General features: G+C 47.8%; 1 protein-coding gene across 1 annotated transcript in view; it reads left to right on the top strand.

The window, feature by feature from the left end:
* The first annotated feature begins 623 nt into the window (after positions 1-623).
* The window catches only part of PDLIM4 (PDZ and LIM domain 4), a 53,280-nt gene continuing 33,191 nt past the window's right edge, over positions 624-20,712 (top strand). Inside the window, exons 1-2 of the mRNA XM_042790395.1 lie at positions 624-823; positions 15,366-15,517. Coding sequence (XP_042646329.1) covers positions 731-823; positions 15,366-15,517 — 245 coding nt within the window. The 5' untranslated portion in view covers positions 624-730. The remainder of the gene's footprint in view (positions 824-15,365; positions 15,518-20,712) is intronic.

Genomic DNA, 20,712 nt, shown 5'->3' with positions numbered 1-20,712 from the left:
GGATTCCCCAACTGCTTTAAACCCAACATGATTATTTTCTTGGAGGTTTATCTTTTGGCCAAGTGGTAACTGTGACAGATTCCCAAATGGCTTTAAACCCAACCTGATTATTTTCTTGGAGGTTTGTCTTTTGGCCCAGTGATAACTGTGACAGATTCCCCAACTGCCTTAATCCCAGCCTGATTATTCTCTTGGAGGTTTACCTTTTGGCCAAGTGGTAACTGTGACAGATTCCCAAATGGCTTTAAACCCAACCTGATTATTTTCTTGGTTTATCTTTTGCCCCAGTGATAGCCATGAAGGATTCCCCAACTTCTTTAAACCCAACCTGATTATTCTCTTGACGTTTTCACTTTGCTCCTTCAACATACTGCTCGTAGTGAATAAAACAGTCGTCACTACACATTTAATGACCTATTGCATCCTCCTCCTTCCACTCCCGAGGATGCAGGCGCGCTAAGCGGAGGCTTCCACGGCACCAAACGCACACGTTTAACTTTACTACTGCGAGCAGTCGCTGCAAATCCCACCGGTCAAAACTTGGAAGGGAAAATCCGGCCTAAAGCTCCCCCCACGACGGCCGGGCCGGTCCCGCCTCCGCGGGGCGTGGCGGGGAGGTGGGACCGGCCCGGCCCGGGCTTTAGGAGCCGCGGGCGGGGGCTCGCCCGGGGTTCGCGAGTGGGAGCCGGAGCCGCAGCCACCCGCGGGCAGGGAGCGCCCAACCGCCGCCATGTCCCACTCGGTGGTCCTGCGTGGCCCCTCGCCGTGGGGTTTTCGTTTGGTGGGCGGGAAAGATTTCAGCGCCCCGCTGACCATCTCCAGGGTGAGCCGGGGGGGCTGGGGGGGGGGGCGTGGGGGGGAGCGGGGCCCGACGGCAGGTGATGGGCGGCGGGGGGGAAGCAGCTTTTGTGGTGTTTTCAAGTCTCTCTGACAATATATCCCCCCCAAATACAGGCGAGTCGGGGTTTTCCTCTGTTTCAGCTGCTCCTCCCTGTGTTAACACAGAGCGAACAGCATTCTCCATGCTTTATTTCTTTGGATGTTAATTCATAAAGATCTGCTTTCAAAGCTTTTAGTGCTCAGCACTACAGAGGGCTTGGACTCATGCCCTGGACCGAGTTCACAGGCTGTTGGGTTTTTGGTTGGATTTTTTTTTTTTTTTTTTTTTTTTCCTCCCCCTTTAGGAAGGCACAAGTAAAGTCAGCAAGAAGTTTCTCTGTATAGGCTGCTGTGTTATGGGGTCCCTGTGGGCTGGTAGTAATTACTGTGTAAGTGTACTCACACTTGTATTTAACCTCACAAAGCTGTATTCTGGAAAAGTCCTTGCGAAGACACCGCGGCTAGCTTGAAATAGCCTCGGTGAATAGATATAGGTGGAAACAAACCACCCTCCACGCGGGGAGAAGCACAGCGAGGTGGTGGGATGGGGTGGGCTGTGTGATGGGCAAGGTGCTGGGCACGTTCCCACGGACACTGGTGTTTCCATCGCCGTCGGGCTCCTCGGGGAAGGGCCTGGACACGCGGAGCTTCCCCGCTTCCCACGGTGGGTCAGGGCTGTGTCGCATTGCCGAGCTCTCCGGGGCAGCCGCTGCTGGAGCGCTTGACCAAACCCTGAGGAGTGAAAGGCTTTGAAAACAGCTATAACTTAAAAATATTGTCGTAACGCGTGCAAGCTGTTCGCTGCCTTTCCGTTCCTCTGCCAAAGCCGTGACAGAAAAGGGGAAACGTGTACCCTGAGTTCTAAAGAAATCATGGTGGAAGAGAGCGTGTTTTGAAGAGGCTTGGTTTGTATTTGAGTTCAAATGCGCCTGGTACGCAGCTTTGTGTCTCTGTTTTTACTTTGGACTGTCCCTCACCAAGTGTTCCAGCCAGGGATTTTAGGCGGAGCAGCAGGAGATGGATGGAGAGGAGGGAAACCCTGGCCCAGGGAGCAGCACCCGGTGGGACTGGCTGTGCTGCCGGGGTGTCTGCGCCGAGCGGGGAGACCCTCCGCTCTTCAGGCTCAGCCTCCCTTCCAGAGCACAGGGAGATTCTCTTCCTCCCCCCATCATGTGGGATGTATCACACCAAACCGCAAAATCGCCTCTTGGTGCCTGTAAAAATGTTCCTGTTGTGAGGATAAGCATCTTAATTTACCGGAGGGAGCCTGTTTTCCTGCTACTTTTAAAAAATTTTGGTTTAATATTAAACAAGAAAAAAAAAAGTCTGCTTTTGCCTAGACAGGTGGCTTCCAAAATTCCTTGTTTGATTCAGCAAACCTGGAATAGTGTGAGGATAATTCTCATCAGGCCACTCTTGCTTTGGATTGCAACGAGCTGTAATGCAAATAGCAGTCATCGGGTGTTGTTTCATGTTGCTGAGTGTGGCAGACTTTTAAATGATATCCTTTCTGAATTCTGCTCCTGCTGAAGAGAGGGGTGATGCTCTGGTGTGCTCACAGCTGCTCCGGGAGGGTGATAAACAACTCACTGGGGTATAAAGGTGGGTGTAGGGTGCTCTGCTTGGCCTCTAGTCTCTTAATGCAAGAAGAGACCCCATTGGCTTTGGAAATAGTACCTGAAAATGTTAAAATTGGGGAAGAATTGGCTTCTGCTGTAGCTCCCAGCCATGGGGGTGCAGGAAGGGGCTCGCTGGGGAGCCAGGGCTTGGGTTGGTGCTGAGTCTGTGCGACCCTGCCTCTTTGCAGGGGACTGAGCATGGCTGTTGTGGTGCCATATTCACTTTTATTCTGTATCTGTCTAGTTGGGCAATTAGTTTAATTGTCTAACCAGGCAATCAGCCCTTCCTAGCTTGAAACCTGGGCAAGGAGGCTGGGGGCTGCAGGAGGGAGGGAGCCCCTTGCAGTAACCTAATTGTTGAGGCTTTTGGCTGACTCCTGCTTCTTCCTTCAAAGTGCCTTTTTTATTTCTGCACGCACCCCCTTTTTTTTTTTTTTTTTAATAGTTTTACATTAAAACGCCATTAAATTACAAACATATTTGGAAAAGGGGAAATTCTGCTGGGAGGTGGAAGCAAACACTGGGGCTCCCCAGATGCCAATGTGGGCCGGGCTGCCCAAGGGGTGCGGGTTTGCTGCACCCCACTGCTGTGCCCAAGGGGGGCTGAGGACTGACGTGCCACAGGGTGCTTGGACTGTGCAGCTCTGCAAGCATCCTACCTGGCCTGGTCACGTTGGGAGTTCACAGATTGCAGTTTGGAAATGGAGACATCCAAAAGCCACCCGTGTTCGGTTCTGGGTGCCAGAGGCTGGCTGCCTACTTTTAAAACACAAATTTGGCTGTGTAGGGGTTGAAAATAAGTTATTTGGTCATTAATAGATTGTTTGTCTCTACTGCTTGCTGAGCTACTACAGGAAACAATTTGTCCCCAGACCTCTCACTAGCTGTAACAGTGCAGAGATGTGTTGCTGCCCCAGGAGCCACAGCTAGTGATGCTTTGCTGCGTGCTTCAGGGATTCTAGAAGGGTGCAGCTTCTTCTCCAAAGCCTGTCTGAGTGTCATTGCTTGAGGTTAAGCAAAGGCAGAGTTCCTTAATGTTGCAGTAGTGGGACCTGAAGCTGAGGTGAAATATTGAAGCAGTTGGTGTGAAAGGGGCTGCCAGACCGGGCTGAGCTGAGTGAGAGGCACCTGGCATGGGGCAGGAAGCAGAGCTGAGTGGTCCCCAAAAGTGGCTTGTGACAGTGTTGTCAAGGGATACACTTCCAAAAATATGGATTTGGCAGCAAGGAAAGTAACAGTCACTCAGTCCTGCTTTGGAATGGGACTTGACTCAGTCAGCAGGACTTGCTTTAGCCTTTAGCTCCCTGTGGGGTCACTGCATTTGTGCAGGTGCAGCTGATGGTGGTGAGCCCATCCCTTGCAGCTGTTTCAAATAGGCTGGTGAAATCGAGGCATGATCTATTTTTCTTGAAAGCAGGTCACTTCCCTCTGTGGTTTGATCAGTCTTAAGTGACAAGTGGTAAAGATCTGATTGTCCAAGTGCCTGGGAACAGCTGATGCTGAGCACTGCCCTAGAGAGGCCAGGGCTGGAGTTGGAGTATTGACTGTTAAAGATAAGGAAAGAGAAACGCAAACCCAGAAGGGTGTGCTTAGACCATCTTTCTCATGTGGTTATATAAAAACTGAGGTGTGCTAGCCACCTTTTTATCCCCTCTGTTTTTTTTCTTGCATGTTTGAGGGACCCGGGTGAGCGGGGCTGGAGTTTGCCAGGCTGGTTTGGAGACGTGCAGCCCCAAGGGTGCTGCAGCAGCCAGACATGGGGGTCGAGGTGGTGGTGCCTTGTCAGCACAGTGCTGGGAAGGGAATCATAGCCCCAGGCTGTGCTCGGGGGGAGAAACCCGGCTCCTCCTATACCCACAGTTACAGCAAGCTAAAGCCAGGTGTAGTACATCACCTAATTGATGGTTGTTCCTCCTAGTGATATTTATAGGGGTAGGGGAATGACTCGAAACATCTGCTTAGAGTTGGCCTTAATGACTTGATAGAAACTGGTTTTAAGACTTGAGTTTCTGGGAGCTGGCAGCTGCTTTTCCTTGGTTGAGCAGGTTAACAACTGGGTACTGTGTTTGCCTCTCATGGGAGAGGGGGTTTACTATGGCTGTACTCAAGGTAGAAACAACATTGCCTTTGACCAGCAACCACAGTTCAGGAGCAGAAATGGAATAACTTACTCAGCTGTTCTCAGTGTTGTGCTTATAACCACATAAGTGAGTGCTGCGGTGCTGTGTGGGATCACAGTTGATCTACCCCTTGCCTGGGATTAAAAGATAATCAGTCATTAGCGTAACTAGAGGAGCTGAATGTATTTAATCACTTGAACTCACTTGTCCAGCTCCTAGAGCAGTCAATGTCGTCATCTACCCAACTCTGCCAGTGTTAATCCATGCACTTGCTGCTTTTAGAATCATAGATAAATTGCTTGGCCATACAGATAATTGCCAAGTGGACTGATTTCAGTATTTCAGAAAAAGTTTTAGATACAGTTTTTCCTTTATCTGCTGTCTTCAACACCAGTTTATCCGCTAGTCTCTAGCAGGGCAGTAAAAATGCATTTTTTCAGTGTTGTCTTGGAACTGTAACACAAGAAGGGTGAGAAATAATTGGACTGCAATCCATTATCCAGGTATTGTTTGAGTTAAGGTTGACTTTTAAACTTAAGTAGCTTTTGTATTTGAGCAAATACGTGTGCTGTTAAAGGTTAGAATACCCGAGAAGGAATTCTGCTGAGGGAGGAATTCCAGTAAAAGTTGTCTTGTTGACTCCATCAAGGCAGCCGGCAAATGCCCGAGTGGGTTGCTGTGATCCCACTTGAATGCAGATTACCTGCTCGGAGTAGTAATTTCTGGGGTGGCCTGCGAGTTATGTTCTTACGTTCTCAGGGTTGGGGATGGCAGAGCACGAACTCCATGGTGTTGGCGAAGGCAAGAGCCAGAGGTGCCAGCAAAGGGAACAGGGTTTTTTTTTTTTTCCTTCCCATAAGGTTTTTTTCCTGGTTCTATGTGTAACTTGTATGTATCTGTTTATTAAATGGAAATTATGTGCTTTCTGTTCAGGGCTCCCAAATGGGCTGGAATAGTTGCGTTCTGTCAATGAATCCTAAACTGAGGACCCCAGCTGATTTCTGCTGACTTTCAGTGGTTTCATTGCCTGGATAGAAGAACCAAGTGATGAACTAGTATGTTATAACAAACATTAATAGCTAGCAAGTAGAATGATTTTTTTTTTTTTTTTTTTTAAGTAGAAGGAAATAGTTTTTCTTGTCATTCTTTTTTTTGTTTCATCATTCTTCCAGTGACTGCTTGTTGTAAGGTCTGGAGTGAGAGATCTGGGTGGTTACACTTGAAGCTGTAATGGTACTTAACAGTTAATCTGAGCTACAGATAAGAACTGAGGAAAGTATGTAACAAATATACTTGCTGCTGAAGTTATTCTATCACTGAGGCTTTATTTAATAACTGAAAGAGAATAATAAATGCTTGTGCTGGTTCAGGAGACAGTAATGGTAGAATATGCTGGAATAAAAGCCTAATGCTAATTATCTTAATCAAGCACAGTGATAATACAGAGCAGGGAAATCGGGCGGAAAGAATGATTCACGTAGGTCCATTCATGCAAAGTCTGACCTTGGGGTGAGTTTAGCAAAATAAACTCAGCACACCCTTGAAAACACTCGGGCCTCTGCCAGGTTGAACAAAGCAGAATGGGCTCAGGGTAACTGGGGGGTTTAGAGTTGGGGTTAGGGGTTTTGTGGTTTGGGGTTTGTCATCTTTTCTGTTGTGTGTTGTTTTTTTTTTTTTTTTTCTTTCAAATGCTGGTGATGTCAATTTTTTTTTCTAATTTCTTGAAGATTGAAAGGTAGCCTGTTGGGACAGGTATTGAGAGTTATTTTGGAAGAGTGCATGGCTGTATCCTACTTGATACAGGGATAAAAGAGAGTAAAGTGAGACAGCAGACTTGCTATAATGGCCCTGTTAGTGTAGGAAGCATTCAAGGGGAAATATGTGGAATTATTCATTTTTTTTTCTTAAACTTTTTTATTGCTGTATAGCAAAATATGGCAATAATCCTAGTCCTGCTTGGGGGGTAGGTCAGTCCTTTAATTTTAATAAAAATATGCGATTATGAATTGCGTGGAATTAGTGCAGACTATTGCAATTGAAATATTTTTTTATTGTTGTTGCTTGGGAGGCAAATGCATATCTCATTTCTGCAGGAATCATGTCACAAATCCTGTAAGGCACAAGTCCTGTTAAATACAGTATTTCTAACTAAATTTGTTGTTTGATTTCTGAACTCTTAAAATGCATTGACTCATGGTTCTTGGATACCCAAACACTTGGTGAGAAAGTTTTTATTTTTTAAGTCATCAGTGCCCACAGGTGCTAGAGTGTGAAAGAAAACAGTAGATCTCTCAAGATCTGGTAGTGTTGATAAAATCTTTAAAACAAACATGTTCACAGAAGATACTCTGCTTGATTTGTTGTCAGTGCAGCACTGCCAGATGTGTACCGAAGCAAACCATGTTGTATTTAGCCAGAGCTTGTTAATGCAGTGGATTTGTACACAGCTGTTAACACCACGCTCGCCCCAAGCCCTGGGAGATAAGGTTGTGTTTGGTTTCTACTTCAGGACTTACACAAAAACTTCAAGGAAACCCAGGGTTCTTGGAGCAATTGCAAAAATGTCAAGCCGTAGTGTGGCATTCAAGTAGCTTTTACAGCTAGCGGAGACCTAAAATAAACCCCACTTTCTCACCACAGAGAACAGACTCTATTAACAACAACAAAAAAAAAAAATTGGCTGAAATACTCTTGCACAGCAATGAATTTTCCAAACATCATAAAGATGCTTCAAAGCGCGTGTCACACTCAATCTTTGTTGTCAACCGGAGTGATTCAAATTCACACCTGTTAAACCTTGAGTAGTTTTACATGGTGTATGGACTGATAGCAGATTACGTGCAAGTGACGTTTTACAGTACAAGCTTTGGAAAGCAAAATACACCAGATTAAAGATTATTTAAATTAATTATTCTTAATTCTCAGATATGAGCAATGCACAGCTAAAAGAGAAACTATCTTGAACAGCTGAATCCAGGAGCAATGCTGCCCAGAGGCCTTTAGCACAGGTGGAGCTTCTGGTACGAAAGACCAAACCCTGCAAAATATCTGGTGTTCACAACTAAATTGGGAGAAGCAGCAGCACTGCGAAGGCACAGCCCCCCGCAGCCTGTGCGAGATTAACGCCTGCCTGCTTCGCAGGAACGGAGCTTCAGGTTTGCTCACCGGGTGAACTTAGCCCTTTTGCATTGGAGAATTTTCTCCTGTTCGCAGATACCTCTGTGGCCACTTTCCTTTTGATAGGAAAGAAAATATCAACCCACCTTCCTGAGCGGTGGTTTGAAAGGGAGAGCTCCAAGCACATCTTCTGCCAAGCGCCCCGGGGTTTCTCCGCATGAGGGTTTAGGGAGCCCAGCTGCTGCTGGGTGGTGTCTGAGAAGGGGAAGCCTCACGGGAGGGCTGAGCACTGCACCTCTGAAGGAGATGGCCTAATTATGATCATAAACGCTTCCTCTGATGCTGCTGAATCCAGTTTGCAGAGGGGCGTGGGGCCTCGGGGACTGCAGCGATGCTCCGGGTACCGCTGCACCGGGGGTTAGCCGGTGTGCCCTGGCCTCGCTCCCCGACACCGCAGAGTAAGCGTGAAGCAGATTGAAGTGTAGTGGCAGCCGTAGTGGTTGAGAGTGGGTCATTCAGTGTAGGAAAGCAGCATATCTATAAATCCCCCTTGGAGGAAGGGGCGAGAGGGCTCCTGGTGACCGTGGACGTGCAGCTCTGCTGAGTGCCCTCGGGCTGAGCAAGGCAGGCGTTCAGCAAAAGAAGCCAGAGCTGAGTGTCTGAACGGGCCGTGTCTTTCTCAATCAGCATTTTGAGGTTTGCACTCGGGTTATGTGGTTGGTTGCTGTAAAATTTGTATCAGATTTAATTGATTCTCAGCCTTTCCTTTGTACAAAGACCTCGGCCTTTGAGCTGGATTAGGATCTACACTATGAATCTGATTCTAAATTTGGGTGTGGATCCATCAGTACTTGGATTCAAAAGGATTTTCAATTGTCTTCCCTTTTATAACACTTGTACTCTGGTTCTTTCCCTTTTATGCTCTTAAGCTTCTTGTTTTCTTCAGTAGTTAAATTAATTCATGTTGCATAAACAGTGCTCTTCATTTACTGGGCTGTGCAGCATACTTAAATAATATCTTGATACACTGGACTCAATATAAGCAATTAGAAAAATGCAGATGGATTGGAGAGGAATGTTTGTCAGTTCAAGGCACCATGCTTTGAAAAGCTGAAGAGAATCCCTGGAAAGAATACTTAAAGGATTTGGGGAATTTATCTTCATTAGTTAGTCATTTAACTCTTGCTTCTTCCTGTTTTAAAAGAGATTGCTACTGTAAGATCATTTGCTGCCTTGTAGCATGCTTCCTGATAATAGAACAGGCTTGCTTTGTTTAAAAGCTGAAAATTTTGTCACACTATCTTGAAAGCCTCTCGAAGGCTTTAATCAGGCCCTTTTGATCACGTTTGCAGAACAGAAAGTTTCCTCAGACTTGCCTGTAACAAACTACCATTGATTAAGAGAAGACTGGTGTGGTCTGTGTAAGCTTGTATGGGCTTGCACGTTTTAACCCATTAAATTCTGGGAAAATGGTTTCATTAATTGATGGGTTACATTGTGTTTTGTTACAGTAATGCTTTTTTTAAAAAGGGAAGGAGATCTGACAGAGAAAGCTGCCTTTATTGTGTAGGTGTGGTTGGCCTGAATAGGTACCTTTTGTTAATTTGAGTTGAAGCTACTGGGAGAGTAAATACGAAGTTCTCCTTTCTGGTGGCTGTGCTGAGACCTGTGCAGGCAGTGAGGAGGAACCATGTCCCTCATCCTTGGGGACACCCTGGCACAGGTGATGTTAGAGGCAGGTTTCTGGGGAAAAGAGCTGAAAATAAAAAAGGGGGGGAAGGGTTAGGTTCACATAACAAAAGAACCTTACACTGAAGTGTTGATTGTTTCAGCTTGTGGTGTTGGCCCAGCTGGAGAGATGGCTTGAGCACAGCTGCCTCTGAGCTGTGCAGGGCTACCCCTGCACGGGCAGGGGGATGCACGCAGCGTGGCGTGGGGGGACTTCACCCTCTGAGACTTGCTCTGGTCTGATGCTATGCTTGATCTCCAGGGGGAAAAGTGTAAGGCTACGTGTGCTTCAAGAGTAAACTCCTCTCCGTGCAAATAATCTTGCTTACTAAGTGAGGCTGCACAGCTCCCAACACCAACTGGCTTAGGAAGACAGTTGCCTTAATGTGCTTTATTTTATTGGCCTGATGCCAGATGCTAGCACTTAGTAAATCCTAACGAGGCTCCAGTGGCCAGATAAGATAGCTGCTGCTGGCTTTGGGGGTTTTCCAATCTGTTCCATAGCATCCCAGTGCCCCCTGGGCTGGGGAAGGGGCTGCTTGAGGCCGGTCCCCTTGGAGGAGAGGATAGAGGTGGGTGGTAATCTTGGGGAAAGGTGGTGGGGAAAATAATTGGAAAAAACTTATCTTAAAAAAAAATTGTCTTGTAATTATGCAGATCTAGTTCACTGGTTGATGACTTGTCAAAAGAGATACTAACTGGTGGAGTGCAGCCTGTGGGTCACGTTACCCCACCTTATCCTTGGCATGGGAGTGATGCTCAAGCGCTGTGACCAAACCCCTATAGTGACGGAGGAGGCAGAGGACAGTGAGGAGAGAGCTGTTTACTGGGGTCTCTTCCTCTAAAATTCTCCTTTTCCCACTGGAATAATATAAAAAGAACAGAGACAGGCGCCAATATTTGACCTCTAGTATTTTTTGAAGCACAGTGCTATATGGAGGACATACAAAGGCATCATAAATGAGACTTGTCCTGAGGGGGTTAAGGAGAATGATATACTTTTTAGAAAAGGGGGGAAAAACTACGTTTTGGCTTCCTACTGGAGTGAGTCCCTGCAGGAGACATGCTGTGCAGGGAGACACTGCTCTCTGGGCTCTTGAGAGCCTGGAACTACTTATTGGGGGCACACGCTCTGCAAACTTCCATGTTCCTTCTGTTACAATAGTGTTAGCTGTGCATGGGTTTTGTGTTTTTTTTTTTTTTTTTTTTTTAGTATTTTCTGTTTATAAATACTCCTTGGCATCTGCAATTTTTTTTTTTTTGAGAGAAAGGAGAAAACAGCTGCTTGTTTTTGTGGAGGGGTTAAATGCAGAACACTGTTCTCTCTTGGCTTTATTTAATTTTGGGAGAGCAGTAAGAACAACACGCGTTTACGCTGCGTTCCCGGAGCAGATGCTGTGCTGTGCGTGCGTGGTCGCCTCGGGCAGAGTACACACGAATGTGCTTCTATGGGCATGAAAGGAGCTGTGAAAACACGAGTGCCAGTGACCTCCCCGGAGCACTGACTGGTCCTGCTTGTATTTTGAGCTCACCTCTTTCCTGCTGAAGAGGCAGCAGTGGTTTAGGCGATGGGTGGTGGGTATTCCACATATAGCACTGTGGGATCTGCTTAATCATCTCGTGAAGAGCTTGCCACCAGCTAACTCCATCCCTCCTCTGGTCCCAGATGATGGGTCCAGCACACTGGACCCCCATTACTCTGAGTTGCTTTGATTCACTCTCAGAAAACTGATCAGCTCTGCTGGATTGCAACCCAGCCTGCGCTTAAAATCCTGCTGAGCACCAGGGCTGGCATGACAGAAGAGGCTGGGTGGCACCCAGGAGCGGGAAGGTGCAAAGAGAAGGTCCTTTCCCCACTCGTGGGCAAGCTGTGGGGTTGACTAGGCTGTCTTGTGCAACGTCACCCCAAGTCTCCATCAACTGACTTTGGGTTGATGTTGGTGGGAAGCTGTCTTCAATTGCAGGGCAGTAACCAGCAGTGTAAGTTAACTGGTAGCTGGGAGTTCGCATCCGTGCTGCTTCATTGCTGTATAAAGTTGTGGCTTTGGGAGCTCAGAGCTTCCAAATGAGGCAGGATTCTCGTCTAGTTGAAAAAGACAGACCTTTAGGGGAACTTTAATAAAAATATTTACATTTCTTTTAAGCCTGCGGTGCTTGCTGTGGGTTTGGCTCTCAGTGCCATACACTAGACTGCTCTGAACATGTATTGAGGCCGCTGTCGCCCCATGGCACAAGCAAACTCTGTGGGGAGCAGGACCCCGTGAGCTGCCAACAGCACAAGGGCTCAGACTGCCTCGTCCACCCGTGTAATTCTCCACCAGCACTTTGCTCCGGCCCTGAAATCTCAGCACCCGTGTGGGGCCCTGTGGCCCGGGGGTTAGGAGGGTGTGAGGGACTGGGCTGGCTCCTTGCTAGTGTGTCATTGCCCTTCTCGAGTTCTGGGTTGGAGGAAAAAGCAGACAAACAGCCCAAATCCTGGCAGGCGCCCAGGGCGGGCAAGACGAGGCATGGCACACGCAGGGCGCAGTGGGACAGAGCTCGTGTTTGGCCCCACTGCCCCGGGGACTCTGCTTTTGGGTACCTGTGTCACCCATCGACAGGCAGCATGGTGGTGGGGAGATGCAACCTGTCCTGGTCCTGGGGAGGCCACTTACACCGCCCCAAGTTACATATCCACTGATCTTGTCTTGGTCTCTGTTCAACATTGACTTCTTCAAAAAACAAGCAAATAAAAACCTTATCACTGGTTTTCTTAAGCCTATCCTGTTCTCAAAGCTCAGTTCCTTTGGAGGCCCCTTTCGAGAACTCCAGTGACCCTGTGCAGGTTTTCTTTGCAGTGTTTTTAACTTCGTAAGGTATCCAGTTACTCTCAAATTTGTGTGCGTGTTGCTCACGGCGGACCTGAGTCCCCTCTGGAGGGGGGCATCGGTGAGAGCTTCTGCTAAAAGCTCCATCCCAAAACCTCTGTGCAGTGTTGGGCTGTAGCATCCCTGCCCTGGAGACACCTTATGCCCCCTGGCAGTACACCCAGCCGTAGTTACATCATTTAGCCATAGCCCTGGAGAATGGACTAATATGCAAAACAAGGTTTATTACTTGAAGAAAAACACGTTTGGGTTTTCTACGTGCTTGTTTATACTCGTAGATGCTCAGCAGCTCATTGGGCAGTAGCTGGCCTTTGTAAGGAAGGAGGCTGGTTAAAGAACATTCTGGGTTGAGCTGATTGCTGCTGGGTGTGGGTTCTGGTAGCTTGTAGCTCTATGAGTACCTGAACAAGCCCCCCCGGTCCCTCCTGTTCTTCCCTTGTGTATTTGTTCCTTTCCATGTGACAATAGAGGGTCATCTTTTTTGGATGTTTTGCTCCAAGCATAGACTCTACTACAAAAATTACTATACTTAAAATTTCATCCTTGTTCCTACAGAGATCCTGGGTTTGCAATAGTCTGTCTGCATGGAGCAAAGTGGGTAGGACGCTTGCATGAGGATTCACATGCAGCTCTGACCCGTAACCAGGCTCATAGGGCTTTCTGTGGCATGTTTGGTGTCAGCAGCTTTGCACAGCTGCAAGTTGGGAGAACTTGGTTTGAAGTATTTTAAACATTCACTAAAACACAAACTTTGGACTTGACAGACTTTACTGATTCCAAAGCTGCTGTGACACCGATGTAGTATCTCAAATTAATGAGTTCTTGGAGTGCAGCTCCATTTCAAGCCCTCGGTCATCTCCATGGCTAGCATAAAATGCTAGAAGATACTGCCAAAATAACTTGAAATAAACCAGAATCTAAAAATAGGAAACAGCTAAGAGCCCCATTTATGAACAGCTTATTCTCTAAGCAAGCTACAATCTGGTTAAGATCAGTGCAAGGAGAAAAACCCATTGGACATCTAGACAGCATTGAATAGGCAAGAACAAAATACAGCTGTCCTGGGTCAAACTGAAGGTCTGTTAGTCCAAAAGCCTGCAGGCAGACACCGAGGGAAGGAGACAACAACAGGCAAGTGCATGGAGATGCTTCCTTGGAGGTGCTGGTTGAGCTTCTGGTTGACTTTCTGGTGAGTCCAGCAGCTTCTGTGGCTGTAGGAGGACCCTAATGCTCTAGGAATGCCATGCCTTCTTATAGAAGTTTAAAAAAAAAAAAAAAAACAACAGGACAGATGTGTGCCAGGGAAAAAAATAAACCTATCCTGGGTTGCAGTGTCCTGTGTCAGCTTTACAGCTGATGTGTGCTGCGTTCAGAAATCCTCCTGCTTGCTCTGAGCTGAGCCTGCGAGCAGGGAAGGACTTGGCCTGGCAGTTTTGTTTTTAGAGCAAAACAGCCTGGCTGAAACTATTGAAGAGCAAATGGCAAATGCTGATTTACTCTGACAACGCAACAAAAGCCTTAATCCGGGCTGCCAGATCCACTTAGAAGTGGTTTGGAGCCCCTCAAACACCTTTGGGGTTCCTGTTTCGGTGTTATCAGTGGCTGTGGTCACGCAGGGAGCGGTGCAGCAGGCCCGTGTCACGCTGGGTGCTTTTTGCTGGCTGTTTCACCAGCCTCCGTCCTGCGAGCAGCCCCAGGGTGATGCACAAAGGGCTGTGGTGGTGAGACTAAATCCTCTTCAAATTCCTTGTGAAAACAGAACTGGAGAAAACAAACGCAGATGAAAGCGGGGGCGCGTGCATGCCTCCCTTTCCAAAAGACTGCCTGTTTAATGATGACCTGCTGTGGTCGGGGGGCTTGTGGCTACCTGCTCCACGGTGCCCACTGCTTGGTCTCCAAGTGTCTGAAGAACCATACCCGGTCTGTTAGTGTCTGGTTACCACCATAAGCTATGCCCAGGGGAGGACGGAGCAGTGATCCTGTTGCCTGGATCTTCTGAGCAGGGTGTGATGGAGCAGAGACCTGTCGCCTGAGATGGGGGATTGAAACCATGTAAACCAAGACTAAACAGAAGCAAAGCACCATCACACAATAAATGCGGTGAAATATGAATAACCAAAAGTCAGACTCGCTGTACTTTCTCACTTTGATAAACCATGTTGGTTAGCAGAACATTAGCAGCGCTCTGAATAACTGAAGAGGAAATTAGAGGGCAAGCACGTAGTTATTAAGAGTTTAAACAGACACATTTATCTGTCCTGCCTATGCCTTGCATCATTTTATATTATTGCAAAAATTAAAAACACATTTGGGCTGATGTAAATGAAATGGGAATTTCTCAAGAAACTTTTATGGGCTGCAGGTTTGGTCTTATGACCAACCACAGATGGTACCTGGACCTGTCATTAGTTCCTCAGGAAAGAAGTTATGAGTTTTATAAGGTTCTGGCATTCCTACCAAACCAGAAGGAAGGAGTTGTGGAGGCTTAACGAGCTGCATGATATTCCATGCAGGTTCAGAAAGAGCCAAGTCATTTGAATGATGGTCAGGAAAAACTGAAGTCAAGTGTAGCCTCTCCACAGGAAGCATTTAGGGTGACTGCGCTCATCTTCTAATGACGTAGTTAGCTGAAGAGGAGAGTTTCATGGGATTGGGTTTAGGGATTGACTCTCACAGCATGATTTAAGTCCTGCAAGCCAAAGGGGAATGTAAAGCATCCCTCTGGAAAGAGACTATTGCATTATTTCAAGCAAGAGACAAATATGAAGAGAGGACCTGGTCACACACTGACTGAGGTTGACAGAAATATCTTCTTTAAAAGAGCCTTGCTGTAGAGGATGGTCCTTGGGGAACTGAGGCTGTCCCGAGAGCCCTGGCTCTGACATCCAACTTCTGGTAGATGCTGTTGGCATAGGCAAAACACGTCTTCCCTAGAAATAACTATTCCCTTTATCTGCTGCTTATTCCAAGAAACTGGACTTCTTTTATAAACCAAGAATTCTTTTAAGTAACCCTTTTATTTTTTCCCTGCCTAGATTAACCCTGGCAGTAAGGCAGCCATGGCAAACCTCTGCCCAGGAGATATTATCCTGGCAATTAATGGAGAGAGCACAGAGAACATGACACACCTAGAAGCACAAAACAAGATTAAAGCATGCATGGACCAGCTACTGCTCTCCGTGAACAGGTAGGTCCTCTTCTGTTCGTGCTCGTGTTGGCTTTGCTTGGCTCTTCTGCAGGAGGCTTGCGGCTGGCCCTGGAGCAGATGTGCCCTTAAGCTCAGTTCTTGGTGCGTCCCCATGGTCTGTGTAATTGTTCTGCATTTCTAAAAACCATAAAGCAATATTAATATTAATATAAATATTAAAAAAAAATCACTGACACAAAAAATGTGTTCAGCTCATTTATGTGTGTCAATTATCATTTGTACCATGTGAGGCTTGTCCAGGCTGTGAGCTGGATCAGATCTTTCAACCCAGTGGAGGTTTTAGCAACTCAAGAGTAGCGCTGGGTTTGAAACCTCCTTTGGGCAAAGCCTGCCACTTCATTAACATCCACGTATCATTTTCCTAAACCTCTGTTCAATTAATATACATTTGAAGGTCCTGCCAAATTCACATTTTTAGAATACTTCAAAACAAAACGAAGGCTTGGGGTTTTCTTGCTTTCCATTAGAATTAGTTCTGTAGTTAACGGTTCTTAATACAAATCGCAAATTACCCAGGCAAAATGAGTGCTCCTTATAAGGCTCACAAATGGCTAATGTTATCTGTAATAGATTTAAATAAGCGTATACAATTTTCCACTTCAGATTAAAGAGGCATTTCCTGCTATAAAGAGCTATCACTTAATGTTTATACTTCTCTTGGAAAACATGTAATTTCTGACGGGAAGCCTGGGCAGTGGGGAAGGAACGCTGCCGTAAATGGAGCAAAGCCTTGTTGGTTCCTCATGGTTCATCAGGCAGCAGTGTCCGATACGGCCGGCCGAAGCAGAGTCCCCCGAGCTCGGCCTGTGATGTTGGGATGATGTGGCTTCAGCATTAGGAAAGAAAGAAAAAAAGAAAAGCAAGAAAAACTGCCACACAGGTAGAATTTCCCATAGCCAAGGAGGACGGTCATTTTGCTTGCCATTTGGAGCAGTTTTAGGGCGACTGGGTGGTCCACCCCAAATAGGGGCTGTACCCAGTGCAGGACAAGGGTTCCCCTCCTGGCTGTCTGCAGGCTGGTGGAGCTCTCCGTGGAAGAGGTGGAAATCCTCGTGTGGTGATGGAAGGTTTTGGGGAGCTACCAGCTGCTGGGGTGGTTTGGCAGCAAAGCAACTTTGTCAGGAATTAGAAAAAAGTTTCGCTGAAAACAACTTTCACCTGCAGCACGGCAGCATCTAATTCTCATGTATGAAGGTTTCTGCTGTGTGAATTCCTGGGCTGAATTCCCACTTTTACGCCTCATTTTAGCCACCGATATCGATTGGCATCTGTTTGTTGGCTGAGATCAGACCCTTGGGTATTCCTCCTCTGTGGGTGGCATGTGGTATGTGCCCAGCTCCATCCTTGTGGTTAGGAAGTGGTCCTTGACTTTTGCTGGTGCTAGCTGTGACCGTGCTGGTGCTGGTAGCTGCCGTGTCCGTGTACACCATGTCAGCTGTATCCTCGAGATGCAGAAATGTTCATTAACAACCTCATGGCGATCTGGAAACTGCTGCGTGGAAGACTTCTGGCAACAGAAGAACAGTCTGGCTTCAGGTTGGGTTTGCCCAACTACACCTACCAAGGTGGATATTTTTAACTGGGAGACCTTGCAGTGTGCCCAGAGGGGCGATGGATTCTGTTGCTGGTGAAGGCCCACAGCATTGCAGTGGTGCAGGGTCCCTGGGGGAGATGGCCTGGGCTTTGCCAGGCAGGAAGGTAGGTAAGAGGATTGCAATGGTTTTGTCAGGCCAGAAAGTCTTCATAAATGCAGATTTTAAAGGCTCTCATATCTCATAGGCAAAAATAAACGCTCAGGCTTCTGCAAGACAGGAACAGACAGGAGCTGGTGACGGTGAGGAACTGTTCAGTGTGGGGTGGCTCCTCTCGGGGAGGAGATTGCACCGTTGGGTCAGCTCCTCCAAGAGCAAAATGCACCTTGGCTGTGCCCAGAGAAGCCCGTGGGAGTGACCTTTCCCTCGACAGGAAAAACTGAATAGATTGTTTTGTTTTGTTTTTTTTTCCTACAGTAGGGACGGCAGCTCCAGCAATGGTGTATTAGGTCTGTTTTTAGTTTGGCCCAAAGCGAGCGCTCGGTGACACAGCCCCTGGATCTCTCCTTTTCCCCAGTGACCTGTTGGATCCAGCCCTTAGTCGTGGCTGGGAGCGCGTCCGGAGCTCCCTCCTCGCTGGGAGTGGATCCCTGCTCCGGGACCTGCCTCCCCGAGAGCGGGGTGACCCGGTGCTGGGAGGGAACGGCCTCCTGGGGCAGGGCCGGGGGGATTTTGTTGGTTTGTGTGCCCGGCCAGCAACTGCCGTTTGTAACGGCTGCGGATCACCGCCCTGGACTCCACCGTGAGGCTGAGCTCCAGGAAAGCCCCGCGTGCGGAGGCGTGGATTAGCATCTTCCCCCTCACGCCAAAGGATGCTCTCCAAGCCATGTCCTCTCTTTACGCTGCCTTCAACAAAATACAGTTTGCAAATCAACTCAAGGAGATTTTTTTTTTTTTTAAATAAATGCATTTGTCTGAAATATATTTGAATATATTTGAGCTCGTTTGTATGTCTCTTAGTGAAGATGTATGAAATTTGATGTTAATTCTGTTTTACCAAAGGAGGCTCCCTCCAGCCAGGCCTGTGTGCTGAGGGAGGACAGGGAGCTGGGGAGTGAAGGGCTTCCAGCCCTCTGGGCTTCTTCCATCCCATGCTCTTTCTCCACGAACCCTTGACATAATGAGTTACCAAGACAGAGAACGAGAATGGTTTTGTTTTCAAACTGTGGTCAGTAAATACCTTTTGACTAGAAAGTTCAGTAGGGAAATGAGAATGGGGAGAAAACATGCGGGGGAAAACAGAAAGGAGGAGTTACTGCGTGGTCTGACGGGATGTCTCAAGACTGACGTGGCCTGTCTGGATTTCAGGGGTGTTGGAGATGCAGAGGGCTGAATGAATTTGATAGGATAATCGGCATCTCATCCTGTTTATCAAACTTGCTTCATCAAGACATTTGGATACACAGGTGGAGAAACAAGTAAGGAGCCAGGACGACTGACTGTTTGTGGGCAGAATAAACAATTAGAGTGTAAAACTTTCCCATGCAGCGCAGACGAGATCTCTCCCCCCATACGTGGGAGGGAACAACTGAAGTAAGTGGGATTTCTGTTGTGACGCAGACTTTGGCCACAGTCAGGCGTGACCGTGTGGCTGGACTGCAAATAGATCGGTGCATCTGTTGTTAGCACAGCCACTCATTAGGAACTTCCCACTGGGTTTGGTGGTTTTTCTCATACCCAGATGCTTGGCAGAATCTCTTCATCTGGTCAGTCTGGATGGAGGAAGAACAGAGTTTCTGATCAAAGGTGAACGTGTAATTTCCAAACACCATCACACCCTCCCTGTGGCTCTGTCAGCCGGAGGACTGTGCTGGCTGCTGGGAATCACGTTTGCTGTGGTTTTGCTTGCTGGGGGCTGTGCTGAGCTCCAGGGGGAACTGGGGAGGGGTCAGCAGCACCAGGACCCCTGGGGAAGCACTTTTGAGGCAGCAGGAAAGATCCATGGTGCAAATGGCATGGCTGTGTTGGCAGAAAGGAACCACATCATTTCCTGGTGTATCTGGCACGGTTGCATGGCAGCTCCTGAGAAATTGGAGGAAGGTTTATTTTCTCTCCATAGGACACTCCAGTTTCCCAGGACTGGTGGTGAATCCCACAGGGCTGGGGTTCAATGCTGAGGACGTAGCTCTGAAGATACGGGCTGCTGGTTTGCAAAGAAAAGCAGGGCTTAGGGCAGCTCTGAATTTGATTTTTGGTGTAATTTTGCAGAGGCTGAGGGAGGCAGCGTCTGGAGGGCAGCAGCAGCAAAACCCACAGCATGCTGAGAAGCCGGCAGAGCCCGGGCATTCTGCCTCCAGACAGTGGTCACCTCGGATGGAAAAGCTGTTTTGTTTTCTAACAGTAACACAGGATCCAGCAACACTGGCTTGATAAATCGCATCTGGATTCTCTGTAGTGATGTATGTTCATGTGAACAAGTACTTGCGCATTAAAATCAATATTATTTCTTGCAGTCAACCCTTTCTTATCCTGGAAGACAGTGGCCGGGCAAGTGCGCACAAGCAGCCTAGGACCCAGAGATAAGCAGATCAGCAGTGCAGCTTGCCCTGGTTTTGCCTGCCTATTACTGGATATTTTCTTATCTCTTTTAAAGAAAGCCCTCCCAGCTTCTTTGAACGTTAACATGGTTACGCTGCAGCCCTGGTCGTTAGGGAAGACTTGTTACTTCAAATCGCGTCATGACGCAATGAACAGCAGCCGTAAAATTGGGTTGGAGCTGTGCTTTGCTGCAACCACCGCTTGAGAGCAGAGGGTTGAGCACCCAAAGGACCTCGGGCGCTGGACAGGAGACCTTGTGGCATCGCCGGTGCTGTTCCTGCTGACGCACACGGCTGGAAAGTCCTTGGCAGAACTGTCCAGACCTGCCCGTCTGCACCGGAGGGAGAAGGCGAGCCCGAAAGCTTTCTCTGAAGCTTTTGTCATCTGCCAGCTGGGAGCATGAAGTGCTGCATCCTTCCTGGAGGAGCTGGCCCCAAGCCTACAGCGGGAAAACTGCTGGGAAGGGGATGTGACAGCTTTTCAAGTGTGGTGGGGCTGCGTTCCCCCTGTGTCCCCTGCAGCCCAGAGTCAGTGTTGGTATCTGAGGCTGTCCCTTCTCTCAGGCTGTACTAACATACGTTTATTTTTTTCCAAAATCTCTACTCTGTCCTTTATCAAGGACTTTAAGCACTCTTGGAGTTGTTTTCCCTCCTTTGCACCCCCATTCTCTAACGCCTTTCTTGGCTAGCTCCTGTCCCCCCTGAAGTTTTTGGGTGTGTTGTCCCCAGCTTCACCGGGCTGCGTTTTGCCCAAAATGTGCAGGGCTGTTTCTAGGCAGCGGTGCTGTGGAAAGCAAAGCAGCACAGTAGCTTTACTGTTCCAAAACGGGGTGGAGGAAAATCCTCATCAGCTCATGAAAAGAGTTGATATATGTAACCGGTGCTCATGTGGGTACTGGTGTAATGCGTGAGGAATTACCTCGGCACCCCTGTAACAAGGGGTTGGGAGTTCAGGTCGTGGTTAACTGCTCTGAAATGCAAGGCTGGGTGTTCAGGTGGGTTTAGTAAGGCTGGAGCAGCACCTGGCACCCGGGCTGCAGGGCGA

This window comes from Tyto alba, unplaced genomic scaffold (assembly GCF_018691265.1).
Source record: "Tyto alba isolate M040663 unplaced genomic scaffold, T.alba_DEE_v4.0 Super-Scaffold_17, whole genome shotgun sequence".
NCBI classification, from domain to species: domain Eukaryota; kingdom Metazoa; phylum Chordata; class Aves; order Strigiformes; family Tytonidae; genus Tyto; species Tyto alba.
Note: the sequence above shows the minus strand (reverse complement) of the source record. Positions and strands in the feature narration are given on the sequence as shown.